General features: G+C 44.9%; 2 protein-coding genes and 3 non-coding genes across 9 annotated transcripts in view; all 5 read right to left on the reverse strand.

The window, feature by feature from the left end:
* Positions 1-236: 236 nt before the first annotated feature.
* fam131a (family with sequence similarity 131 member A) lies at positions 237-8,769 on the reverse strand. The gene is made up of 5 exons (XM_031559288.2): positions 7,886-8,769; positions 2,853-2,940; positions 2,134-2,319; positions 1,287-1,436; positions 237-1,043 (listed from the first exon to the last, which is right to left on the reverse strand). Exons 1-5 carry the CDS (start codon positions 7,919-7,921, stop codon positions 475-477), a joined length of 1,029 nt encoding a protein of 342 aa, XP_031415148.1. The 5' UTR covers positions 7,922-8,769; the 3' UTR covers positions 237-474.
* A 1,184-nt stretch (positions 8,770-9,953) lies between these two features.
* Positions 9,954-21,758, reverse strand: part of eif4g1a (eukaryotic translation initiation factor 4 gamma, 1a) — a 28,143-nt gene continuing 16,338 nt past the window's right edge. For all 5 annotated transcript variants that reach the window (XM_031559284.2, XM_031559283.2, XM_031559287.2 and 2 more), the window contains 20 exons: positions 20,910-21,087; positions 20,504-20,637; positions 20,191-20,307; positions 19,623-20,021; positions 17,868-18,014; positions 17,503-17,739; positions 16,940-17,044; positions 16,442-16,747; positions 16,179-16,296; positions 15,672-15,789; positions 15,206-15,546; positions 14,861-14,976; positions 13,513-13,685; positions 13,151-13,276; positions 12,826-12,907; positions 12,594-12,692; positions 12,184-12,318; positions 11,592-11,673; positions 10,715-10,855; positions 9,954-10,386 (listed from right to left, as the gene is read on the reverse strand). In XM_031559284.2, coding sequence (XP_031415144.1) covers positions 10,205-10,386; positions 10,715-10,855; positions 11,592-11,673; positions 12,184-12,318; positions 12,594-12,692; positions 12,826-12,907; positions 13,151-13,276; positions 13,513-13,685; positions 14,861-14,976; positions 15,206-15,546; positions 15,672-15,789; positions 16,179-16,296; positions 16,442-16,747; positions 16,940-17,044; positions 17,503-17,739; positions 17,868-18,014; positions 19,623-20,021; positions 20,191-20,307; positions 20,504-20,637; positions 20,910-21,087 — 3,336 coding nt within the window. In that variant the 3' untranslated portion in view covers positions 9,954-10,204. The remainder of the gene's footprint in view (positions 10,387-10,714; positions 10,856-11,591; positions 11,674-12,183; positions 12,319-12,593; positions 12,693-12,825; positions 12,908-13,150; positions 13,277-13,512; positions 13,686-14,860; positions 14,977-15,205; positions 15,547-15,671; positions 15,790-16,178; positions 16,297-16,441; positions 16,748-16,939; positions 17,045-17,502; positions 17,740-17,867; positions 18,015-19,622; positions 20,022-20,190; positions 20,308-20,503; positions 20,638-20,909; positions 21,088-21,758) is intronic.
* On the reverse strand, positions 13,890-13,952 carry LOC116218532. Its single transcript, XR_004162922.1, has one exon. It is a non-coding gene; the product is annotated as a small nucleolar RNA SNORD66 (small nucleolar RNA).
* Positions 17,129-17,204, reverse strand: LOC116218533. Its single transcript, XR_004162923.1, has one exon. It is a non-coding gene; the product is annotated as a small nucleolar RNA SNORD66 (small nucleolar RNA).
* Positions 18,105-18,162, reverse strand: LOC116218534. The gene has a single exon (XR_004162924.1). It is a non-coding gene; the product is annotated as a small nucleolar RNA SNORD66 (small nucleolar RNA).

Raw genomic sequence — 21,758 nt, forward strand, 5'->3', positions numbered from 1 at the left:
AACGGGAGGTCTTTTATTCAGTCTCAGCCTCTTCTCTCAAATGAGTCCCAGCACGGCAACAGCAGGATGCAGCGCAAAAGTCACCCTGAACTGTCACCTTAATCACGTACACTGTCTAGATACCATACCCTCCATTCACAAAAGGAGGGGAGGTGTGTGTGTGTGTATGTGTGTGTGACAGAGAAAGAGAGAGTAAAAGAAAGACTGTGATTGTGTATGCGTTCGTGTGTGTGTGTGTGTCAAAGAGTGAAAGAAAGAATGAGTAAAGGAGAGACTGTGTGTCTGAATGTGAGAGATCAATTGTGTTTGTGTGTATGTGTGTGTGTGTTGGGTAGGACAGAGAGTAGAGATAAAGGAGAGTAGAGAAGGACAGGAAAGGAGAACAGAGGAGAGAGAGCAGAGTAACCTCAAAGAGCGAGGGAACAATAGCTTAATGGAAGGACTAGCAGAGAAAGGAGGGGACTCGCAGGGCCATCACAGCTTCACACGCTTCCTCTCCTCCATCTCCTCCTCCTCGAAGGACACCACACCCGAGGTATCAGACATGCTCCGGCAGTGATTGTAGCAGTGGATCGCCTCCCGGAAGACACTGTCCTCACCTTCTTCCTCGTCCTGCCCTTGCCCTTTCTCCACCCCCTCCTCCTCCTCCTCCTCCTCCTCATCTTCAGGGGAAAGGCCCGACTCAGAGTAGGAGGTGATGGAGTAGTAGCAGGAGTCTCCTCCGCTCCACAGAGACCTCCGGCTGGGCCTGTGGGGGCCAGGGACGCAGGTGGCCCCGGAGTGGAGCCCCCAAGGCTGGGCCTGCTGCTGCTCCTCCCCCCCCTCCACCTCCACCTCCACCTCCACCTCCTCCTCGTCAAGGCAGTTTGGCTCCGTGGAACTCCTGAGTTCCCATTCCCTCTCCCTCTTAAACTGAGGCTGGGATTCTAGGAAGCTGCCCTGCCCTACAGGATTGGACAAGCAGTCAGAGAGGGCCTGGGCCTCTGCGCTGTCAATCTCAGCCTGGCACGGAGTTTGAGACAGTGGATTGGACGATGTGGCGTCTGAGGGAGGAGCAAAGAATCAGAACACCTACAAGGACAGAGGAGGACAGAAAAAGAACACACAAACACAAAAAGCAAACAAAAGAGGATCAGATGGCGAGAGGAAGAGATGGCAAGACCCAACAGAAAATGATGAAGAGAACATAAGAAATAAGACATGAAAAAAAACAAAAACAAACAGAACACACACACACACACACACACACGAAAGAAAGACTTGAGTCTGAGGGTGCATGTGCATACCTGTGCTTTCAGTCATCAGAGAGAGGTCATTATTTTTGGAGTTGTCTTCATCACAAGAATCAGTATACTCCTCCTCATCCCCGTCCTCCTCATCGACAGATGTCCAGGCCCGGAGTTTGGCCTCAGCTATGGCAAACTGCTCAGCCACACCTGGGGAAAAAAAATCATATCTCTAGCCTCAATACTGATCTTGTACTAATAATCAACCTCAGATGAAATATTATTTGAAGATACACTATTTACAATGTCTTTGCTTTACACTTCACTTTTTGTCAGGATAGGGTTGTAGTTCTAACTCTGAAAGGTTTTTTTCAGGAATACAAGCCTCCAGACCACCATGTTGTTTGGGCAGGACATTCACCTGAACCCAAAATCTATCCAGACAACGAAAGGCCATATCGTCTTGCATTTTGAGGAAATGAGAAAGACTCCAGGAAAAACTGACGAAAACTATGACAGTGAGGGAGGCAGGCAGGGAGCCTGCTGTTTATGGGAGGACAGTGGCGGTTAACTGATGGACTGATCTGGGTAGGGGTGGGGGGGTGGGAGCAGCAGGTGCGCCTCTGTGGCAGAGTAATCTAATTGAACACCATCTGTTTGACTCGCCATGGCAATTCCATCAGCCAGAAGAGGGTTGGGGGGAGGGGTTGGGAGTTGAGTGACAGTGACGCATGAGCAAGTACGGTCGAAGCACAGATGAAATGGTCACTCACATAGGGGAGAGGTTGAGGAGCTGCGGCCATACAAACAGGAAAATGGACAACAGCCAATCAGCACGGGAGCCAAACGGGCACCAGCTCTCGGTAACAGGCTGACAGAAACAGGGAGAGTACGTTTGGGAGCATACCTGCTGCAAAGCGGGCCTCCTGTTCGCCCTCAGTGAGGTGGCAGTAGGAACTGAAGTGGGATTGCAGTGTTGCAGAGGGTGGGTCCAGAGGCCGGGACCAGCCTTTCCACTCGATGAGGTGAGCGACGCGGCCCTGGGCCATTGCAGTGGGCTTGGTGACATGGTCCTTCACCACCTGGGAGATGCCTGGGGTACAAGGCACAAGGCAACCCATTCAAAAATAAAACACATACAGCTGTACAACAATGTAAATACTATACATGTAATATAAAGTTTTAGACTATTATAATATGTACATGTTACATATTTAGTATTATATTATATATTCCATATATATAACTATTTTTGAAGATATTTGTTCTGCACGAGATGCAATATGTGTGCTAGTTCAACAGAGGAGAGGGCAAGCAGGGCCTGGTTCATGAGAATACAAAGACATGGGCACAGTAGAAAGATTCCTCAAACAGTGTCAATGAGATTTGCCCATTTACATTAGTGCTGCTTCAAACAACGCAAACTGCAGCAAGCTTAAGTGGCAACAGACTAATATAGTGTGTGTAAGGATGTGTAACTTAACCAAAGTAAAAAAGTGAAAACTAACATTGTTATGCAATGTCAATCAAATGTGTGCATTTGCAGATAGAAGCACCTCCTGAGCAACTCCATGTTGGCCAATCATATGACTAAAATGTGAGCAAGGATAAAGAATGAATCCTTACCGTTAAATGAAGATCTGGCCAGAGCAGCAATCTCCTGAATGCTGAGGGCTTTCCTTGTCTTGGGAAGCATGTGAGCAGGATCCTCAACCTGTGAGATTAAACCAACAGCAGATCTTAACCTGACTTAACCTACAAATACGGTTAAGTCTGACAAGATGCCGGTTTTCCCCCTGGTATAACATATGGGACACCGAATATTTTTAAATATTTTGTTTTAGATACTTCATGGGTGGGCCTTCATAGGGAATTCACATTTAAATGAAGGTTAAGTTATTTTGTTACAGACAGATAGAGATCAACTATCTTATATCAGCTATGGTTGTCATGTGGTCTTGCTGAAAGTGCAATAAAACATATCTACAGCAAAAATTGAAAACCTCTGCATCAGTCCTTGAAAATATCCACCATTAAAGTGAAGACAGAACAATTTTCAGCCACTTGTGAAATCAGGGCTCGTTTCTTCTAGCAATTTAGAAAATGACTATGTACTCTGTCTTCTGGAGAGAGAGACAGGAGGCAACCTTTTCACAGCTCTTAGGGATCTGACATTAACTGCTCGCTCAGACCTCCTCCTGAGATGCTTGTATTTAAGGCAGACATGTGCAAATGCCACTAAATGAAGCTAAAAGACAACACTTCAAGTTCATGTCTTTTGTCAAAAGTACTCCTGTCAATCAATTCAAGGAAAACTAAGTCATTGTTTTCATTCTAAAACTTTCAGGAATCTACAGAATAAATGCCCACCTTCTGCCGGCCTCTGCCCCCCCTCGCTCCTGTGGTTATAGGGCGCATGGTGGTTGCTGGGACCTGTTGCTGGCCGTGTGCTTAACTAAAGTGAGGCAACAGAGAGCCGCACTGTTTTCCCTGCATCACTGGCACAGTTCCATGCACCGCCTTCACTGAGCAGATGCCCAAGCCAAAAGCCCCTGTAAGCCTCTTGACACACCATTCCTCAGCTCTCAGTGATAAAGTGAAGGGCGTCCATGTCACCATCAAGCATATGGCTCTCCCTTCAGCTGTGGCTCTGTGTAAACTATCCAAAGCTGCTCTATCACAGGGGCCTAACGTATGTGGCATCTGGAATCAGACACAATATCACAAGAAGGCAAAGCTCTTTGGAGTTTACAATGGCTCAGCCTCTCCATATGGCCTTTGCCGACAGTGTAAACATAGGATACCTCTTCCATTCACGTGACAGAGTAGAGAAACTGGATTCTGAATTATTGATTAAAGTGAGATTTAGTAAGATAATTCTCTTGACAAACAGAGTATGTGTGATATAACGTACAGTGTGAAATTTTATGTAATACCAACCAATACCAAGTCTATCTATAATATATATACATTTACAAAATTACTTTAACTTTTACTTGACACTGCTCTACACCCAAGACCACATACAGTGGGGAAAATAAGTATTTGAACCCCTGGCGATTTTGCAAGTTTGGCCACTTGCAAAGATATGTGTGATCTATAATTGTAATGGTAGGTGTATTTTAACAGTGAGAAATAGAATATCAACAAACAAATCCAGAAAACTGCATTTTATAACATTTATGACTTTATTTGTATTTGATGCAGAAAATAAGTATTCGAACCCCCAAGCAAACAGCAAGAATTCTGGCTCCCAATGACCAGTTATGTGCCCAAGAAGCACACAGATTAGTCCTTATTAGGCCTAACAAGGTACACCTGATCTCAACTGGTGACGTGTATAAAAGAAACCTGTCCAAAGAATCATACTTCACACCTTCAACCTCACCACCATGGGCAAGATCAAAGAGTTGACCAAGGACGTCAGAGATAAGATTGTAGACCTGCACAAGGCTGGAATGGGTTACAAAACCATCGGCAAGCAGCTTGGTGAGAAGCAGACAACTATTGGTGCGATTATTCGTAAATGGAAGCAACACCAAACAACTGTCAATTGCTCTAGGTCTGGGGCTCCATGCAAAATATCCCCTCGTGCGGTATCGGTGATCATCCGAAAGGTGCAGAATAACCCCAGAACTACACAGGGGGAGCTTGTGAATGATCTCAAGGCAGCTGGGACCACAGTCACCAAGAAAACCATTGGCAACACACTACGCCGTAATGGTTTGAAGTACTGCAGCACTCGCAAGGTCCCCCTGCTCAAGGAAGCACATGTATAGGGCCGTCTGAAGTTTGCCAATGAACACTTGAATGATTCTAAGGAGGATTGGGAGACAGGATGTGGTCAGATGAGACCAAAATCAAGCTCTTTGGCATCAACTTGACTTGCCGCGTTTGGAGGGGGAAGAATGCTGAATATGACACCATCCCCACCGTCAAGCATGGAGGTGGAAACATTATGCTTTGGGGCTGTTTCTCTGCCAAGGGTACAGGACGACTCCACTGCATCGAGGGGACTATGGATGGGGCCATGTAACATTGAGTATTGGGCTTGAACCTCATTCCCTCATTCCCTCCCATTGAAAACGCAGCCTTAAGGATTTGGAGAGGATCTGCAAAGAGGAGTGGACCAAAATCCCTCCTGAGATGTGTGTAAACCTAGTGACCAACTACAAGAAAATGCAAATTAAGTCATAAATGTTATAAAATGCAGTTTTCTGGATTTTTTTTGTTGATATTCTGTTTCTCACTGTTAAAATACACCTACTATTACAATTATAGATCACACATTTCTTTGCAAGTGGCCAAACTTGCGAAATCGGCAGGGGTTCAAATACTTATTTTCCCCACTGTATTTGGAATAATTACAATTGGTTGAGAAGGAAAGTACAGAAGTTGCTAGTTTTTAGATGTTTAGTTTCAACATGACAGTATAAACCCCTTCACAGCAAGCCGCTAAACTAGCTGCTACTCAAGATGGCGTTCAGCTGCTGTTGAAGGCCTTGTGTGCTACTTATGGGTTAAAGCTGGCAAAAGGTAGACCAATTACTCATCGCTGTGAAAAAGGTAGATCAGCCCAGTACAGTAGCTTTAACTTTGCTCAAACTTTAGATGTTAGAACAGGAGAATATCAGTAGAACATGTTAGGGTTTTGCAGCACCACTACAATAGGAAGCAAAAGCAGAAATGAGTATGAGACAATTCCATTATTCTAACCCAGTGGTTCCCAAACTTTTTACAGTCCCGTACCCCTTCAGACATTCAATCTCCAGCTACGTTTTCGCGGACATTTTCTCCCCGCGTACCCCCTGAACCAAAAAGTACCCCAGTTTGGGAACCGATGTTCTAACCTAATCGCTGTGTTGATACACTGAAGACAAAATTAGTTTTAATATTTGAAGATGAAACAACAGTGACCAAACCCATTTTATATCATAATAATAATGTTATTTTTATATATATATATATATATATATATATTGGCTTAGTGGCAATAAAGCGACTTCAAAAAGATAATCTGCGTTACATTGAAATACAAATTTATAAAAATAGGTTCAAATACAAATTGAAACTAAACAAGTAGAGCAGTCTAACTTACTATTACAGTTCATATTTAATTAGGTGCATGTAGTGAGCTGTTTATTTTATGGTAGAAAGGTTTCTCTCCACACCTCTGTGTCGCAAATCTTGCTTGGCCTTGGTCTGTCTCCCACGAGTTTTCCAGATGCTTCTTTTAAAAGCAGAGGGATAGGCCATCTTAAGTGGGATGAGACCCATTTCCACACAATAAGTCTAAACTTAAATAGGTCACCTATTTCCTTTAATCAAATCTAAGTCAAATACAAACGTTCGATGCATGCGCATGTTACAAAAAGATGCATTTAATATAGGGCAAAATCGCAGGCCGTTCAGTAGGTTACGCAGTGGTCTAAATGGACATTAAAATCATGTTGTTATAGCAACAAGTTGCTTATAAGACATGGACAAGTCTGAAAGATAGACTGTGCAACATGAAGTTGTAGCCTAATATTCGATCAACAAGGGGTGACGTCGCGTAATTTGCTGTCTAAGAATTAGATGGGTTTTTTTCCGTACACGATCAGTGCTCGATGCTCTAGGAAAAACAACTGTTTGACGCATTGAAATGCTCCCTCTGGTTTGTTGTTATGGCAACGACAGCACTTCACTTGCAGCGATAGCGTAATATGGTTGGAGCGGACAAGGCAACGAATGGAGATGACACTGATTACTTATTGTTAAGTTGCCAATGCATCCATGAATGCATCTGATGTGTCATATGCACAACTTACACTAACCTTGATTGATGACTATCTTTAACAATTCATAACCTATTAATACAGAGAATATTTGCTCCTTTAAGGCCAGTTCGTTCCAAAAGTTGTTTTAATTACGGGTTTAAGACATATTTTCCGTAGCCTACAAGAACCCTCAACATTTCAGAAGAAATATTACAGGTGACAATTTGCGTAGGTGGCTGTCGACCTTGAATAATTTCACATCTTCAAACTTGTTATAGGCATGTGGAAAGGCTAGTTGTCTATAGACTGCAGGAGCTGGCTTTGCTCTGCTTCATGGTTGCACAACTGACAGCTTTTCATAACACTTTCGTACGACTGAAAAATGATGGCCTTGTCACAAAACGGACAGTAGAGCGCACCATTAACACAAACATCTAGAGGGTCATCTTAAGTGACTAGTGAATCTGTTATGTGTAGTCTTACATTGAGGTTTGGGAAAACATCAGTATGTCCCCTGTCAAATTGGACTGATTTAACCCGTTTTACCAAGGCCACGGGGGGAAAAAATCACCGTGCGCTACTAGCAGGGTAAGAATGCGAGACTGTGCGAATCAAGCGCGCGATCATGAGATTGCTGGCAAGATAATTTTCAGGAACAACACTATAAAGCCGCTGGGCAGGACATCGGTTTGTCTCCTGGCAACAGAAAACCACTGCCGCATATCAATTGACTATTCATTGTAGGTTACGTTATGGCGTAGATGACATGTCCAACCTAGCCTTCTTCTCACAATGGGTACATGTTGCTTGAGACCGTTACTTCAAAGAAAACAAGTCACAGTAATGAGTTAGTAAATGCCACTGTCGCACGTGACGCAATGATCTACAAACATTTCTTACCTTTATGTTCAATTGGGGAAGCGCTGTCAGAAGCATTGCACATGGATACAGCGTCAACCACCAACCTAAACAAGATGTGGTCGCATCGAAAGTAAAATGGCTAATGCAATGCTTTAGAGGAGCAGTACATTATAAGCATCCGCCGAGAAATACCACACATAACCCCCCGAATGCGTCCCCTCGTTCTGTCCTACTGGCGGCGTCATCGACGCAGCAGCATCTGAAGACCCACCTTGACAGGCACTCAGTTTCTTAAAGCCACAGTAGCTCGGAGTCGCTGTCTGTTCCCCGCGGTACCTCGTAAAGGTACACAGCCATGGAACAGAAGTTAACTGCCTACCCCAAAAGATGCCTGTCTGAATTCTTAGAATTATCCAATATCTAAATGAAATACCCTGATAAATAATAATGGAATGTGACAAAACAATGTAAGGTTTAGAAATTCACGAGAAACTTCATTTCCCAAATGTACACACGCGCTAATCATGGAGAGTTCATATACCAAACTGGGTCTCCTAACTTAAAGTTTTTAAGTCCGAGTGGCTTCAAGCATCAACACCCATCGACATTTTCGACACCCAAAAGGTACTTGCTGATTTGGTCGGGTATTATAGGCAGGTTTGGGTGTCGGTAAATAGAATAGATAATGAATTTCAGGACCGTAGTTAGCGCCGAATCGACTAGGCCTATTTGAGCGGCATGCATCCCCAGTGACTGCAACGTTAACACAAGACCTGAGGAATGCAGGCAATAACCTGACCTCAAATTAAGTACTAAAAACAGAACAAATTATTTTGCACTCAGTGATCTCAAAGGCTACTTTGTAAGCTAAACCCTTCAGCGGTACATATAATGACCCCAGAACCGTCTCTTCAACCGTCTTTCCACATATGCACCAATTCAGGTACTGTATGAGGAACAAACTTAGGCAATACACACTCATAATAGTGGACACGTACCGTGCATATACAGTTCTAAAAGCAATGTCCAGGACCACTCCTCTGCAACTTGATAGTCTTTTATTTGCAATGTTCTGTTTCTCCAGCTTTCCCAGTTTCTGATGCGAAAAAAGCATTAATTCCTTAAATAATAAAGAAAGCAAAATATATTTACATTTTTCTCAATAAAACTGTAATCAGTGGATCATTGTAAGCACCTCTCACCAGCTGGAGGGGAAAAAAGAAATCTTAAATAGAGAAACTGCCACTTCTGCTGGAAAAAAATACATGGCAATACATCAGATTATTTTTTTTAATTTCTGAAAAATAAAACAAACAAAAAAAACTTTAATATATATGTACAGAACGCTCCTGAAATGTGTTTCCACCTAGAGAGTAGAAAAGGCTTTAGGATCATTACTGTGTCATTTCATCAAGTCGATTTCTTTCAAGTTTTAATTATCATTTCATCTTAAAAATCCACTGCAGGCTTGCTCTGGTGCGGACCTTTTAACAGAGGCCCTGACAGTTCTTAAATGCAGAAGAGGTAAAATGCAGACGAAACAGTGGGGGTGGGGGTGGGAGCAGAAGGGTGGGGGGTGGTGGCTTAAAAAGGAAGTATGTCAACCTTGCCCAGCAGTTAAGGTCAGAAGGTCAAAGTCCATGCCATGTCGTCTTGGTTCATCCTCACATCCCCACTGAAGTAAACAAAAAGCGAAGGGCCAGGAAAGAAATTGCAGACCTTGCTCAAAATCCATTCGTCATTTTGAGAGGTCAGCAAATACTACGCTTGTCAGAACGTCATCATTTTTTTTAAAACAAAGCACTGCAATCGCCTTGCGCGCACACACCCCTAAGTAAGAGTATAAAGTTGGATCAGAGGTCACACAAAACAACACAGCATGACGCCCCTCTCATGCCCCAAGGAACACGGGATATGACACACCATTTCATCTATACGCGCGTGTCATATACTATGTTGCATTTATATTTCTATTAACATAAGAGCAGCGTTGGTTTGTATCATTTCAGGAATCTCAATGTTTGTAGGTTTGTTTTTTTTCCTCTCCTTAAAATGCTGTAAGTGATGGTGTGATGACGTAACGCGTTTAAGCATTCCTGCAGAATCATTTTTTTCGTTTTATTTTTTCCACTTTTTTATTTTCATTTGGTGGATATTTCCCACAAAGGACAGGAGACAGAGAAAGAGAGGAAATGAGAAATGATTGTAGTTTGTTGCCATGTTCGAGAGCATCCTTTAAACGACAGGGAATGGCAGCTCGACAAGCATCATGTTCGTTTAGTGACAAAATCCTCCTCTCTCCCATAAGCAGTCTTGCTTGCACTGCTCCTCCTGTGCAGCAGCAGAGGCCTGTGAGGCCTAGCTGTTATCCGACTCGTCCTCTGCCTCCCGCAGCCAGGTGAAGAAAGCAGTGACGGACTTGAGGGCCACGCCCTTCCCCTGCTGCTCAGCCGGGTCCTTGCTGGACTCCCACTTGTAGAAGGCCTCCTCTTTAATCACGTCTTCGTCATACAGTGTGTCGAAAAACATGCGAAGCAAATCTAAAGGGAGGGAACAAGTCAGGGAAAATGAGAAAAAAAAATGTGAAAATTATTCAAATCTACTTCAGCTCAGTTATGAACTTTCATGACCTACCAACATCAACCATGGAGATGTTTACAAAATGCTTGAATAATCAACTCGGCATTGAGGCATGACCTAAAGGAAATGGGATACTAGACCAAAGGAATAACCCATGACTTGGTCTTGAGCACATATCATGTCTCTTTTTGGCATTCATATACATAGAAAGACTAAGTGACTTGCCTATGCTGGCAGAACAAAAGTCGAACGGTGTTGCTGTAGATCAGAGCAGAGATAGTCACTTACTGGCTGGCTGTTCCATGTGCACCATTAGGGCCTGGAGGGCATAGAGGGCCTGCAGCTCCTTCTTCTCATCAGACAGGTACCTCTGCAGCAGCTTGGCCCTCTGGGTAATCTGTTCCACATCCACCTTGTAGGGATTCTCGACTGGAAGGAAGAGAGCGAAACATAACAGCATTAGTGTAATGGAAGGGTGGGGGTGGGTCCTTGCTTGTACAAGAGGAAAACTAAATAACTGCATGGAAGAAGCCAAAAACATAAAGAGCAGGCTAGATCAGATACTGTTAAATCAGTTGTATGTTACAAATTGCACTAAAAATACATTTACAAAAATTACATAGATCTAAATTCAAGTTCACATTCAGAGAGTTATGTTGTTGAAGTAAGCTGTTTTACTCTATTAAACATTATGGTCATTATGTCATGTATTTGGCATAGGACCTGCATTTTAAGCATTAAGGGTTATTTAAGAATTGCTGAAAACCCTAAATATTGCCAAAAATTCCACACACATTTCTGTCACAAAACTGCTTGGCAGCAGAGCAGTCTGGACTAGATCCATTTGAGAACTGAAATATGAGCCATTAATTAATCTACAACTGACCGTACCAGTCTCAAGGCCACTTTGCTTTCATTAAAAGGCATTGGGTTACATGGAATTGGAACAATTGTGGTTGTTTTGCACTGCAAACAGCTGTTCCTAAACATTGAGATTTAATTCCAAGACATTTCTCACCAAAATGTTATGAAATCTTTAAATATGAGTGAATAAGTGAGGTCAATAGTATTTTGCAGGAAGCTAAACTATAGTAGCAACACAATTAATGTCTCTCTGAATTTGACAGCTGTGAATATAAAGTTGTTCCGAGGGAGCTCTACTCACAGATAACGGCTGCTTGACAGACAGAGGTCATCAGAGCTCGCACAAACTGATTAGCGCTAACCTGCTGTTCGTCCAGGTTGGCCTGAAGAAAAAGAAAAAGGCAGTTTGGATTATGAAATGTTACATGAAGAAAGGAACATTCAATAAAGGAAGTTATGGGGGGAGGTCTAATGTCAAGTTTTATAACGACTTTATAAGAGTCGTAATCAGAATAATTTGTTTACGGAATACAACATGTACAAAGAAAATGTGATTCAAGCATGTTCCACAACCAGGTTCCAAAAACCACCTCATGCTTCAGTAGCTCAAACAAGGCACAACAAACGTAGGGTATCGTGTGCAAACACAGCCATTATTTCCAATATCAGGACGACCAAACCCACAGGTTCACTAATGACAATAGGTGCCAGAAACCTGATAAGTTCAAGATCTCAAAAGAGGAAGCTGCAACAAAAATGTTGAGACCAGGCAAACAAAGTAAGATGCCCGTTTGATAAGGTGTTCAGATCTTAATGTTGAGGTCCTACATGCTGTGCCATACCCACTGTTCAGGCCAGTCTGTTGTTGTCTGTTTAGAGTAGTGAACCCTCACCTCCACCCAGTCGTAGATCCTCTGGTTGTTGGCCTTTTCCTTGATGAGTCTATCCAGCTGTTTGCCGATCTCCTCCCCTGACAGCTCCTTCTTGCTTGGCTTCTCAGACTCCTCTCCCAGGGTGAACTCCACCTTCTGCACAGGGGAAGGGAAACACTGAGTGACTAAAGCAGGGGGGGAGCAGGTCAGTTTGGTTGTTTTTGGTCGGCAAAAAGAACGACTGATGCAGCTCGCAAGACAAGGTGGAGTGAAATGCTGTTTCTTGGTTTTCTTTTTTTTTTTCCTTTTTATGTTTTAACATTCTGTTGATTAAGTATTTCATTTTGTTAAATGAGATCCTGTGGCCATCACGGACATATCACAAAGCAGAAACCCTGTTTGTACCACAACGCACAGCAGCCACACCTTACCTGTTCAGTCACAAACTTGTTCACGTCCTCATCCTCAGGTAAGAAATCCTTCCAATTTAGACCCGCCTCCTTCCAAAGGCCTCCAGCTTTTTTATGGCTCTGAAGAGAAAGACATCACACACATTAAAGAGGAAGCCATCACACACACATTAAAATATGAAAGACCCGAGGTATATAAATTAAAAACTTTATTAAAGGAAAGTCAAAAGGAATTGCTCAGAAAGCGACATACTAATCCTTTGCAGAGCAAGTTGAGGATCTGGACCAGGAAGACGGCAGCTTTCCCCATTGGCAGCAAAGGCTTGGACACCTCCCTGATGGCACAAAGCAGCTCAGCTCAGTCATTTACACATGCTTTCAGCAAAAACGTATCCAATCTCACCTACAGTACAGTGCATGTACACTTTTTAGACGCATGTGGTTAGGGGAAAACTGGAGCCATGACCTGTGCCGTGTCAGAACTAGGTTGAGGCACAGGCGACCACCAGAGGGCTTCTGAGGTTTTTGGGCTGCATCTTCCTGCGGCGATACTTTTGAAGACGTCTCTGTCAACTCACCTGAAGAGCTGGCCCATGGGGATACCTCCCTCTTGCAGCATGGGGGTAATGAGCTCACCCAGGTACAGCCAGATGTGGGGAATGTCTATGGCCATGTCGTCAGCCATCTCCAGAATCTCCTGCATCCTGTGGGGCAGAGAACGAGTCAGAACAGTATTATTTCTCCACACCACCTTAGAGCTTGTGACGGACATGTACAAAAGCCAGCTAAAATAAGCATTCATTACAAACATTTAGAATTCATTTGTATTTCTTCTTTGACTGACTGTTCTGATTTCCCTATAATCAGCTGAAAAGGGAACCCCCGAACACCAGCATTAGCCCTAAAAAAAAGCTGCTCCCTCAAGCAGTTGTGGACTGACCCTTTGTAGTACTGGTCCGGGGTGATCGTCCCAGCACTGATGAGATGCTGTAGCAGCAGGCCCATGCGCTCCCTGGCAATGGTGCTGCGCTCCAGAGTGGACTCCACGCTGTTCCGCACGAACACGAAGAGCAGCGATGCGCTGTTCAGCTCCTGCACACACTGCACTGCCTCCTACACACCACACACACACACACACACACACAGACACACAGACACACAGACAGACAGACAGACAGACAGACAGACAGACAGACAGACAGAGAGTTAGCAGTTGTGGCGCATACATGTTTGGCTTGCTGTGTCTGAGGTGAATGTAGATTGATTGATAATTGAAACCAAATCGTTCGACATGAATGACGAATGAATGATTAAAAGCTCCTCAGGTCCTCAATCCCATCAGTGTGAATCAGTGGCCGAGACACGAGGCACTAAAAGGAGGTACCGTATTTTCCGGACTATAAGCCGCTACTTTTTTCCCACGCTTTGAACCTCGCGGCTTAAACAACGATGTGGCTAATTTATGGATTATGATACCTGTGACTGTATACGGTGGCTTTGTGGAGCTAGGATGCTAGCATGGATGCAGCCGCATGGATGCTTAGCTCCACGCGATTTCTCAGTATCTCTCAATAACTTAACTAATGTCAAAATAACCACAGTCTACCAGCGTAGACAGAACACAACTCAAAACACTTTAGAAAATAAAATAAAAGTTTACAACAATACAAATCCAGTCTTCAAGTTCTTTAGCTCACTGGTTTCAAACTAGCGTCTGTCTTCAATCTAACGTTCTAGCTTCTGATTGACTCTTGCGACTGTGTGCTCTTAAAGCAACAGTGCACTTATCTAACTGGCAAAACTAACTATTGTATTAGTTTTGATATTCATTTTAGCCTGTGTAAAGTTAATTTGTTTCAATGTTGCGGTTGGCACCTGCGGCTTATAGACATGTGCGGCTTATTTATGTTAAAAATAATTATTTTTAAAAAATTCAGTGCGTGAGGCTTATATTCAGGTGCGCTCAATAGTCCGGAAATTACGGTAATCAGTGGAGTAAGGTGGGTGAGCGTGTGGGTGAGTCAAGGATGTTTAAAAGGACTTGGTTTTACTAAGAAAGTCTGACAAACTTTCTATTTAACTTACCACACTGTAAACTGCGTCTAGAACTTATAGGTGGGAGGTGTAAGTGAAGTAATATCCAATATTTCCTCTTTTACAGTGTGTTGCCAAATCAGTGATTTAGCAGCAGAACGCCTTGTAGGGCCTTCACTGCGTAGCTTGCTAACTGTTGGGTTCGGGTATGTGTGTGTGTGTTTTTTAGTGTTTGAAAGAGAGAGGGTTCTGACCTTCACATCGTTGATGTGCAGGTATTCCTCAATGATGGCCTTGGACTTCTTGTCCAACTCGTCCTCACTCATGGCTGGTTTGCTGGGAGGGGGTGTGGGAGCAGCCTCCCTCTTCACTGTAAGAGGGGTATTACATTAAAATATATTCTCTACTTGTATAGAACTAAACTGAGCAAAAGTCTTAAGTGCTGAAATACTGGGTATACCTTCTTGCAGTATTGTACAGCTAAACATTTTTTCTCAGTATGAGATGTTTACTTCTAGACTAATATTGCTGTCGACTTCCTAAAGTGCAATCCCATGACATACATCTGTATATGACCAGTGTGACTGAGCACTCCTCACCACTGTCTTTGCTCCTGTCCCTGTTGTGGCTGCCTCGGTCTCTGCTGCCTCGATCCATGCTGCCCCGGTCTCTGCTGCCCCGGTCCCTGCTTCCCCGGTCGCGGCTTCCCCGGTCCCGGTCGTCTGTCATGCTGGCTACGCGGCGCACAGCATCTGCGGGACCACGGTGGTCGCCTCCCCGGCTCCGCTCCTCGTTCTCCCGGCTAAAACTACGCTTGGAGATGACTGCCCGCTGGCGGTCTTGGGACCTATCCTCGCGGCCTTCGCGGCGCTCAAACCGGTCGAATCGCTCCCTATCCCGGTCGCGATTGGGCTCACTACGCTCCCTGCTGGAGCTGTTTCTGTGGATGAAAATACAGTTCATCAACATTGAATCCTACTAAGGACATTACAAAACAAAATATGACAAAAATATGTTATAAAACACAAGTACTGGACACGGCCATAAATGTGCCGGAGGACTCACCTTTGTGGAACTCGTCTGTCGACATCCAGAGAGGAGGCTGAGGAGGAGGCGGCGGCAGGCCCAGACTGCTGAAGCGCTGAGAATCGGTTGACTGTGCTGGTGGCAGGCCGACCAGGTTCTGAGACGAGAGAGTATTCATCTTTCACATTTTTATTTACCCCTTAAATCGCTCATAGATGACCATCAAGAGAGAGGTCAAATGTAAGTTTAAACATGCTACATTGTTACAATAGGTAACTACAGAAAGGAATTTTACATACATTACACATATTATAACAAATCAAATTGCGCGCAGATATAATACCATTTTGCCCCAATTAAAAGACTGAGAGGCTTACACCCTGACCTCAATAACACAATGTTACCTAGTATACCTGATATCAGTACAGCCATCCACCTCACTGACTGACATGCTAGTTGTCATTTCATTAATTTGCCCTTGTTCATTACTGAAATACAGTGGCAAATCTAAGCTTCTGAATCATCTTAGTGTGCAGGTCTGCTTACCCTGTTCTGGACTGGGTTTGGCCCCAGTCGTGCCCCCACTGCTGCCCTTCCCCCAGCTGCCCCAGGTGCCCTTCCCTCCAGGAGCGAGCAGCTGGTTGTTGAAGTCCAAAGCACCAGGCTACAGAAATAAAAAAAAAACGAACCACAGGTCAAGGTGCAGTCAAATGGGCAGGTTGTTCAGTGGCGACCTAACTGTAAACCATATTTTTCTTCTGTTCCGCAAAGACGTCCTTTGCCAATCCAGAGCAGCAGTAGGTACTGACCTTGGTGATCTTGCTGAGGCGGCTTGTGTCGATAGGCCGGTTCTTGGAGATGGGCACGGTGTTCCAGCCCTCGTCCTGAGGCTGGCTGTTGCGACCGCCCCCGGAGGGGTGGCCCCCCCCGCGGCCGCCGCCGCCACCACCACCGCCGCCGCCGCCACCACTACTACCACTACGGCCCCCCATGACCTTCCCAGACATGAGCTGCTGAACCTTGATCTGCTCCCGATGCTCCTCCGCCTCCGCGTCCTTGTGGATCTGGTCGATGGTCTTGGGGCCCTGTTCCCCTCTCCTGGGCACCCAACCGCTCTAGAAGAGGAGGGGTAAAGAGGTCATTACAGGGGGGCTGAAGACTAGAACAGATTCTTGGAGGTGATCGGAACAGGAAGCGAAAAAGACAGAGAAAGAGACCGCACGAAATGATGAAGCGATAAAAGAAAAAGCATGATGGAGAGCAGTGACTGATAAGGACAGAAAGAGGGAGCGTAAAATGCTCCTTACCCTTCTCAGGTCCAGAACGTCCTGGAGCATAAAGCGAATTCGGGATGAGGTCTTCTTGTCCTTAATGATCTTCTCCATCTGGTTGAAGTACTGGTCCATTCTGGGCTGTGGGCACATAGAGAAGGAGTCAGTCAGAACTGATAGGCTACTGGTAGTAGTGGTCATCACACAAAATTGCCATCATGAACAGACCGAAGCTCCCCAATCCCATCAGCGTGAATCAGTGGCCCAGACATGTGGCACAAAATGGAGGTCATAAATGCTCTACAAAATTAGGATTCCATAACTGATCTACAAAAGGCTTTACCCAAAATGTCCCTGACACATGTTGTAATGGTACACAAAACTGGAACAAAAGGCTGCTTTGGTCAAGAGAGTCGACCAACTGATAACACAAGGCTACCGATACTCCTGAGGGAATTCACAAAGACAATTCAGTGGAGCTTAGCAGCCTCCCCCTTTGGCAAATACTATAACAAATATTTATCTATTCGAGGTCATATAGGGTCCACTAGATAACCGTATTTGTTGAGCACAGATTCTGAAAGGGCAAGTTTTCCCACCTTGGCCTTCTCGAAGTCCAGGTCCTTGCCGATGGTGGAGAACAGGCGGCACAGGCACTCCAGACTCTCCTCGTCGTGGTTCTTGAGCAGCTTGACGATGCAGTCATGCATGATGGGCTCGGTCAGCATCTTCAGCTTAAAGAGCTCGCCGATGAACTTGATGTTGCCCAGTGACCGCCGGCGGGCCTGGTCCTTGGCCAACAACAGCTCATCATTCAGACGCTGGCGCTCCACCCCCTGATGAGAGGAAGGGGACAGCTTTCATTATACTGCTCTGACTGTGTGTGTGTGTGTGTGTGTGTGTGTGTGTGTGTGTGTGTGTGTGTGTGGATGGAATGTAACAGTCGGAAAGAGATAACCATTACCTCTGGGGCAGCATCCATCTCCTTCTGTTTCTGCTCAAAGATCTCGTCATCGTCCTTGTCTTTCTCAAATTCCTTCTGACAGCGGTTGAGCAGCAGCTTGCGGAAATTCACAGTGACTCCCGGCTTATCTGATGTGGGGACTTTAAGCTGAGGGAGGAAGTGGAGGGAAAAGAAAAGAAAGTGTGAATTACTATGAACCTACAGTGCTGATGGGACAAAAACAGACAGACAGACACATTCCTCAGTTCCTCAAAGCCATCACTATCAGATCAGTGGCCCAGACACGTGAGAGGAACATAGGGGTGGGGGCAGCATGTGATGAGAGAAATCACTCAGTCACTACATACACACATACCCACCCACACACACACACACACAGTAGATTTTAATTTAGGCCTAGCAGTTGGGTACAGGAGCATGGAGACACACACACGTTAGATTTAGGTGTTTTTATAACTTCACATAATATGATTTCATCTCAACAAACCCCCACAAGTTAGATTCCCTGTCGAAGCGTCCTTGAGCAAGACACTGAACCCCTAATTGCTCCTGACGTGCAGTGTGCCATCAGTGTAAAAAATGTAAAATGTGTACCGTAATTTCCGGACTATAAGCCGCTACTTTTTCCCCACGCTTTGAACCTCGTGGCTTAAACAATGACGCGGCTAATTTATGGATTATGATACCTGTGACTGTATACGGTGGCTTTGTGTTTACGGTGGGTTTGTGGAGCTAGGATGCTAGCATGGATGCAGCCGCATGGATGCTTAGCTCCACGCGATTTCTCAGTATCTCTCAATAACTTAACTAATGTCAAAATAACCACAGTCTACCGGCGTAGACAGAACACAACTCAAGCAATACAAATCCAGTCTTTTCAAGTTCTTTAGCTCACTGGTTTCAAACTAGCGTCTTTCTTCTATCTCGCTGTCTTCAATCTAACGTTCTAGCTTCTGATTGACTCTTGCAACTGTGCTCTCAAAGCAACAGTGCACTTTTCGTAACTGGCAAAACTAATAATATGCATCACTATTATATTACTTTTGATATTAATTTTAGCCTGTGTAAAGTTCATTTGTTTCAATGTCCCGGTAGGCACCTGCGGCTTATAGACATGTGCGGCTTATTTATGTTAAAAATAATTATTTTTTAAAAATTCAGTGGGTGAGGCTTATATTCAGGTGCGCTCAATAGTCCGGAAATTACGGTATAAATCCTTGTAAGTCGCTTTGGATAAAAAGCATCTGCTAAATGACTAAATGTAAATGTAGTTTGCATAGCATCAAGCTAGAGCCATCGAGGTGGCTCCTGGCATTTTGTGTGTCTTGGACCCAGAGACATTATTTGGCTTTTGTCTACAACCACCACAAGATGGTGTAGGCCACAAGGCATTAGCATCTATATGGCCATTCCTGGCTACAGCCCCAGTCAAGCTAGACTTTCCCCTCTGACCTCCAGACACACCCATCCCCTCCCCTTTACACCTCTTGTTATTTCCACACTATAAATGCTTGTACATTTCTGTAATGTTGAAAAAGAAGGAAGAAGACCAACCCGTGAGCAGCAGACGTGCCTAGTGCATGCATGTGTTGTGTCGCGGTGACCGTGGCTAGTGGCTGAATAAACACATTCTTTCGCTAAGCCGTCTTCTACAAGTCTGTTATTCCTGAACAAGCTAACTTGAACCAGGCGTGGGCATCCGACGAATTCGCCGGAGAACAGCACATTGTTTCACACACACACAAACACACTCACCCCCATAAGGCAGCGACACATGTTGGCGTAGGCCACGCTGAAGTTGGGCTCGGAGATGGCTTTCTCGAAGATGAGGTCGATGACGCCCTTGAGGCGCTCCTCCGTGTCGATGGTGAGCTCGGTCACCTGCTTCATCAGCTGCTGGAACATCTGTGGCGTCAGCTTGTTGAGCACGCTGCGCACGCGACGGAACAGCTCTGCAGTCTTGCCCGCCTCCGAGTCATCCTCTTCCTTCTCGCTGCCGCCACTGCCGCCGCCACGCACAGCCTTCTTCACAGTCGGCTTCCAGGCCTTCTCTGCCTTGTTGAGCTGCACGTTGTCGTTCAGCGACACGCTGGCCAAGATGATCTTGCGCGGCTCCTTGCGCTGGCCCTGCTGCGAGCGCCGTGGCCCAGGCGGCTGAGGTGGGAAGAAGGAAGGGTGGGAAAATCAGAGAAGTGAGCTGAAGATATTAGAGGGGGGAGGGGGGGGGGTTGATACAACTTCACATAACTTTAAGATTGTATGTGGAAGTAATTCCAAGTGACAGCCTGCCTGCTGTGCTTCATGAGGAGAGGCATGCACTTACGGGGCCGCGGCCACTAGAGGACGGTCTGCCTAGGTTGGCGAAGGAGGGGGTGAAGTCTGGACCACCTTGGTTCATCATTCGACTCGGGTCAATGGGGCGCAATGGTGTGTTGTTGGCCTGAAAGTACAGCACCGTTCACAAAATCAGAACGAAAATGACAAACTTACAAAACATTCCAGAAAAGGTAAACAAACAAAACTAAAAAGAACAAAACAAAAACAGAAGGGATGGAAGAGGAAGAGGAAGCCACTCCTCCTACACATACAGCTCAGCTACATGCAGGCAATGGTAGCACCACAGAGTGAAGGCTTACCTTGTCCAGCACCACATCGCTGATTTGTGGCAGCCCCTCTGGCTTGTTCATGCTGGCATTGCTGAACTGGAAGCCCAGCAGAAACTCCCGGTCATAGCGCTTCTTCTCCTCAGGGTTAATGGGCTTCCACTTGTCTGGAGGGGAACACAAGGCAGATATGATGAGATGGGGGGGGGGCGGGGGGGACAAACCCTGAGGAATTCGTAAGATGGTCTTCATCTTCCTTTAACTCTTCCCACAAAGTTACATACAGAAATTAAACAAAAATTAAGAAACCTCCTAATTGAAAGGATTCTTGCAGAAAACTCATAGTTTGTAGTAAAATCCATGACACAACAGGTGGAATGGCAATGTGATACTGTGGCCCTGCAGCGACAGTGAGATGGCTCAAACCCCCAAAACCTACCTTCTTTGTACTGGTACTTCTGCTCAACAGTCTTGGGTTCTATGTTCTCAGCGTCCAGCTTGTCCTCCTTCTCCTCCCACGTCTGCTCAGGGTCCTCTGCAGGAGTGGCAGGGGGCGTGGCGGGGCGTGGCTTAACAGGCTCCGGCTGAGTGACCACTGGCTCAGGCTCCACCTCAGGCTGTGGAGGAAAAAGGACAAACAGTCAGGTCAGAATACACCCTTAGAACACACTACACCAGGGGTTCTCAACCTTTTCTACTCCAAGGCCCACCTATTCGTATTTGTAACAGGGACCAGACAGACACCCTGCTTATTTTAGCAAATCTATATTCCATTCTAATTAATAAGCGATTGTTATGGGTCACAAAGAGCAACATCAGCACCTGCTACAGGTGGGAGCCTAGAAATTAATACAAGAAAATCTCAACTCTAGATATTGCACTCAATCAAAATTGCATTGTGCACCAGAAAAACAACATAACCCCCACAGAGCATTTTCAGTCAAAAGGGGTTTATTATCCAAAAGGAATTTATTTGCAGTAGGCCTGGGCCTATTTGTGCACAGCAAACAAGCAAGTTAATAAAACCAGAACAGACCCGAAACATAGCTTGCACTCAACACAAGTGATTAAACATGCAAACAAGACCACTCAGCTAGGCCCAATTAAAATATGTGTTGCTACAGACATGTAAACAAAATGGGTTTGAATAGGTCCAAATAATGATTTAAATCAACATACACTACCGTTCAAAAGTTTGGGGTCACTTTGAAAAATAAGGAAATTTCTAAGAAAAGCACTTTTTTTTCAATGAAGATAACATTAATCAGAAATACACTCTATACATTGT

The sequence above is a fragment of the Clupea harengus genome, chromosome 22 (assembly GCF_900700415.2).
Source record: "Clupea harengus chromosome 22, Ch_v2.0.2, whole genome shotgun sequence".
NCBI classification, from domain to species: Eukaryota; Metazoa; Chordata; class Actinopteri; order Clupeiformes; family Clupeidae; genus Clupea; species Clupea harengus.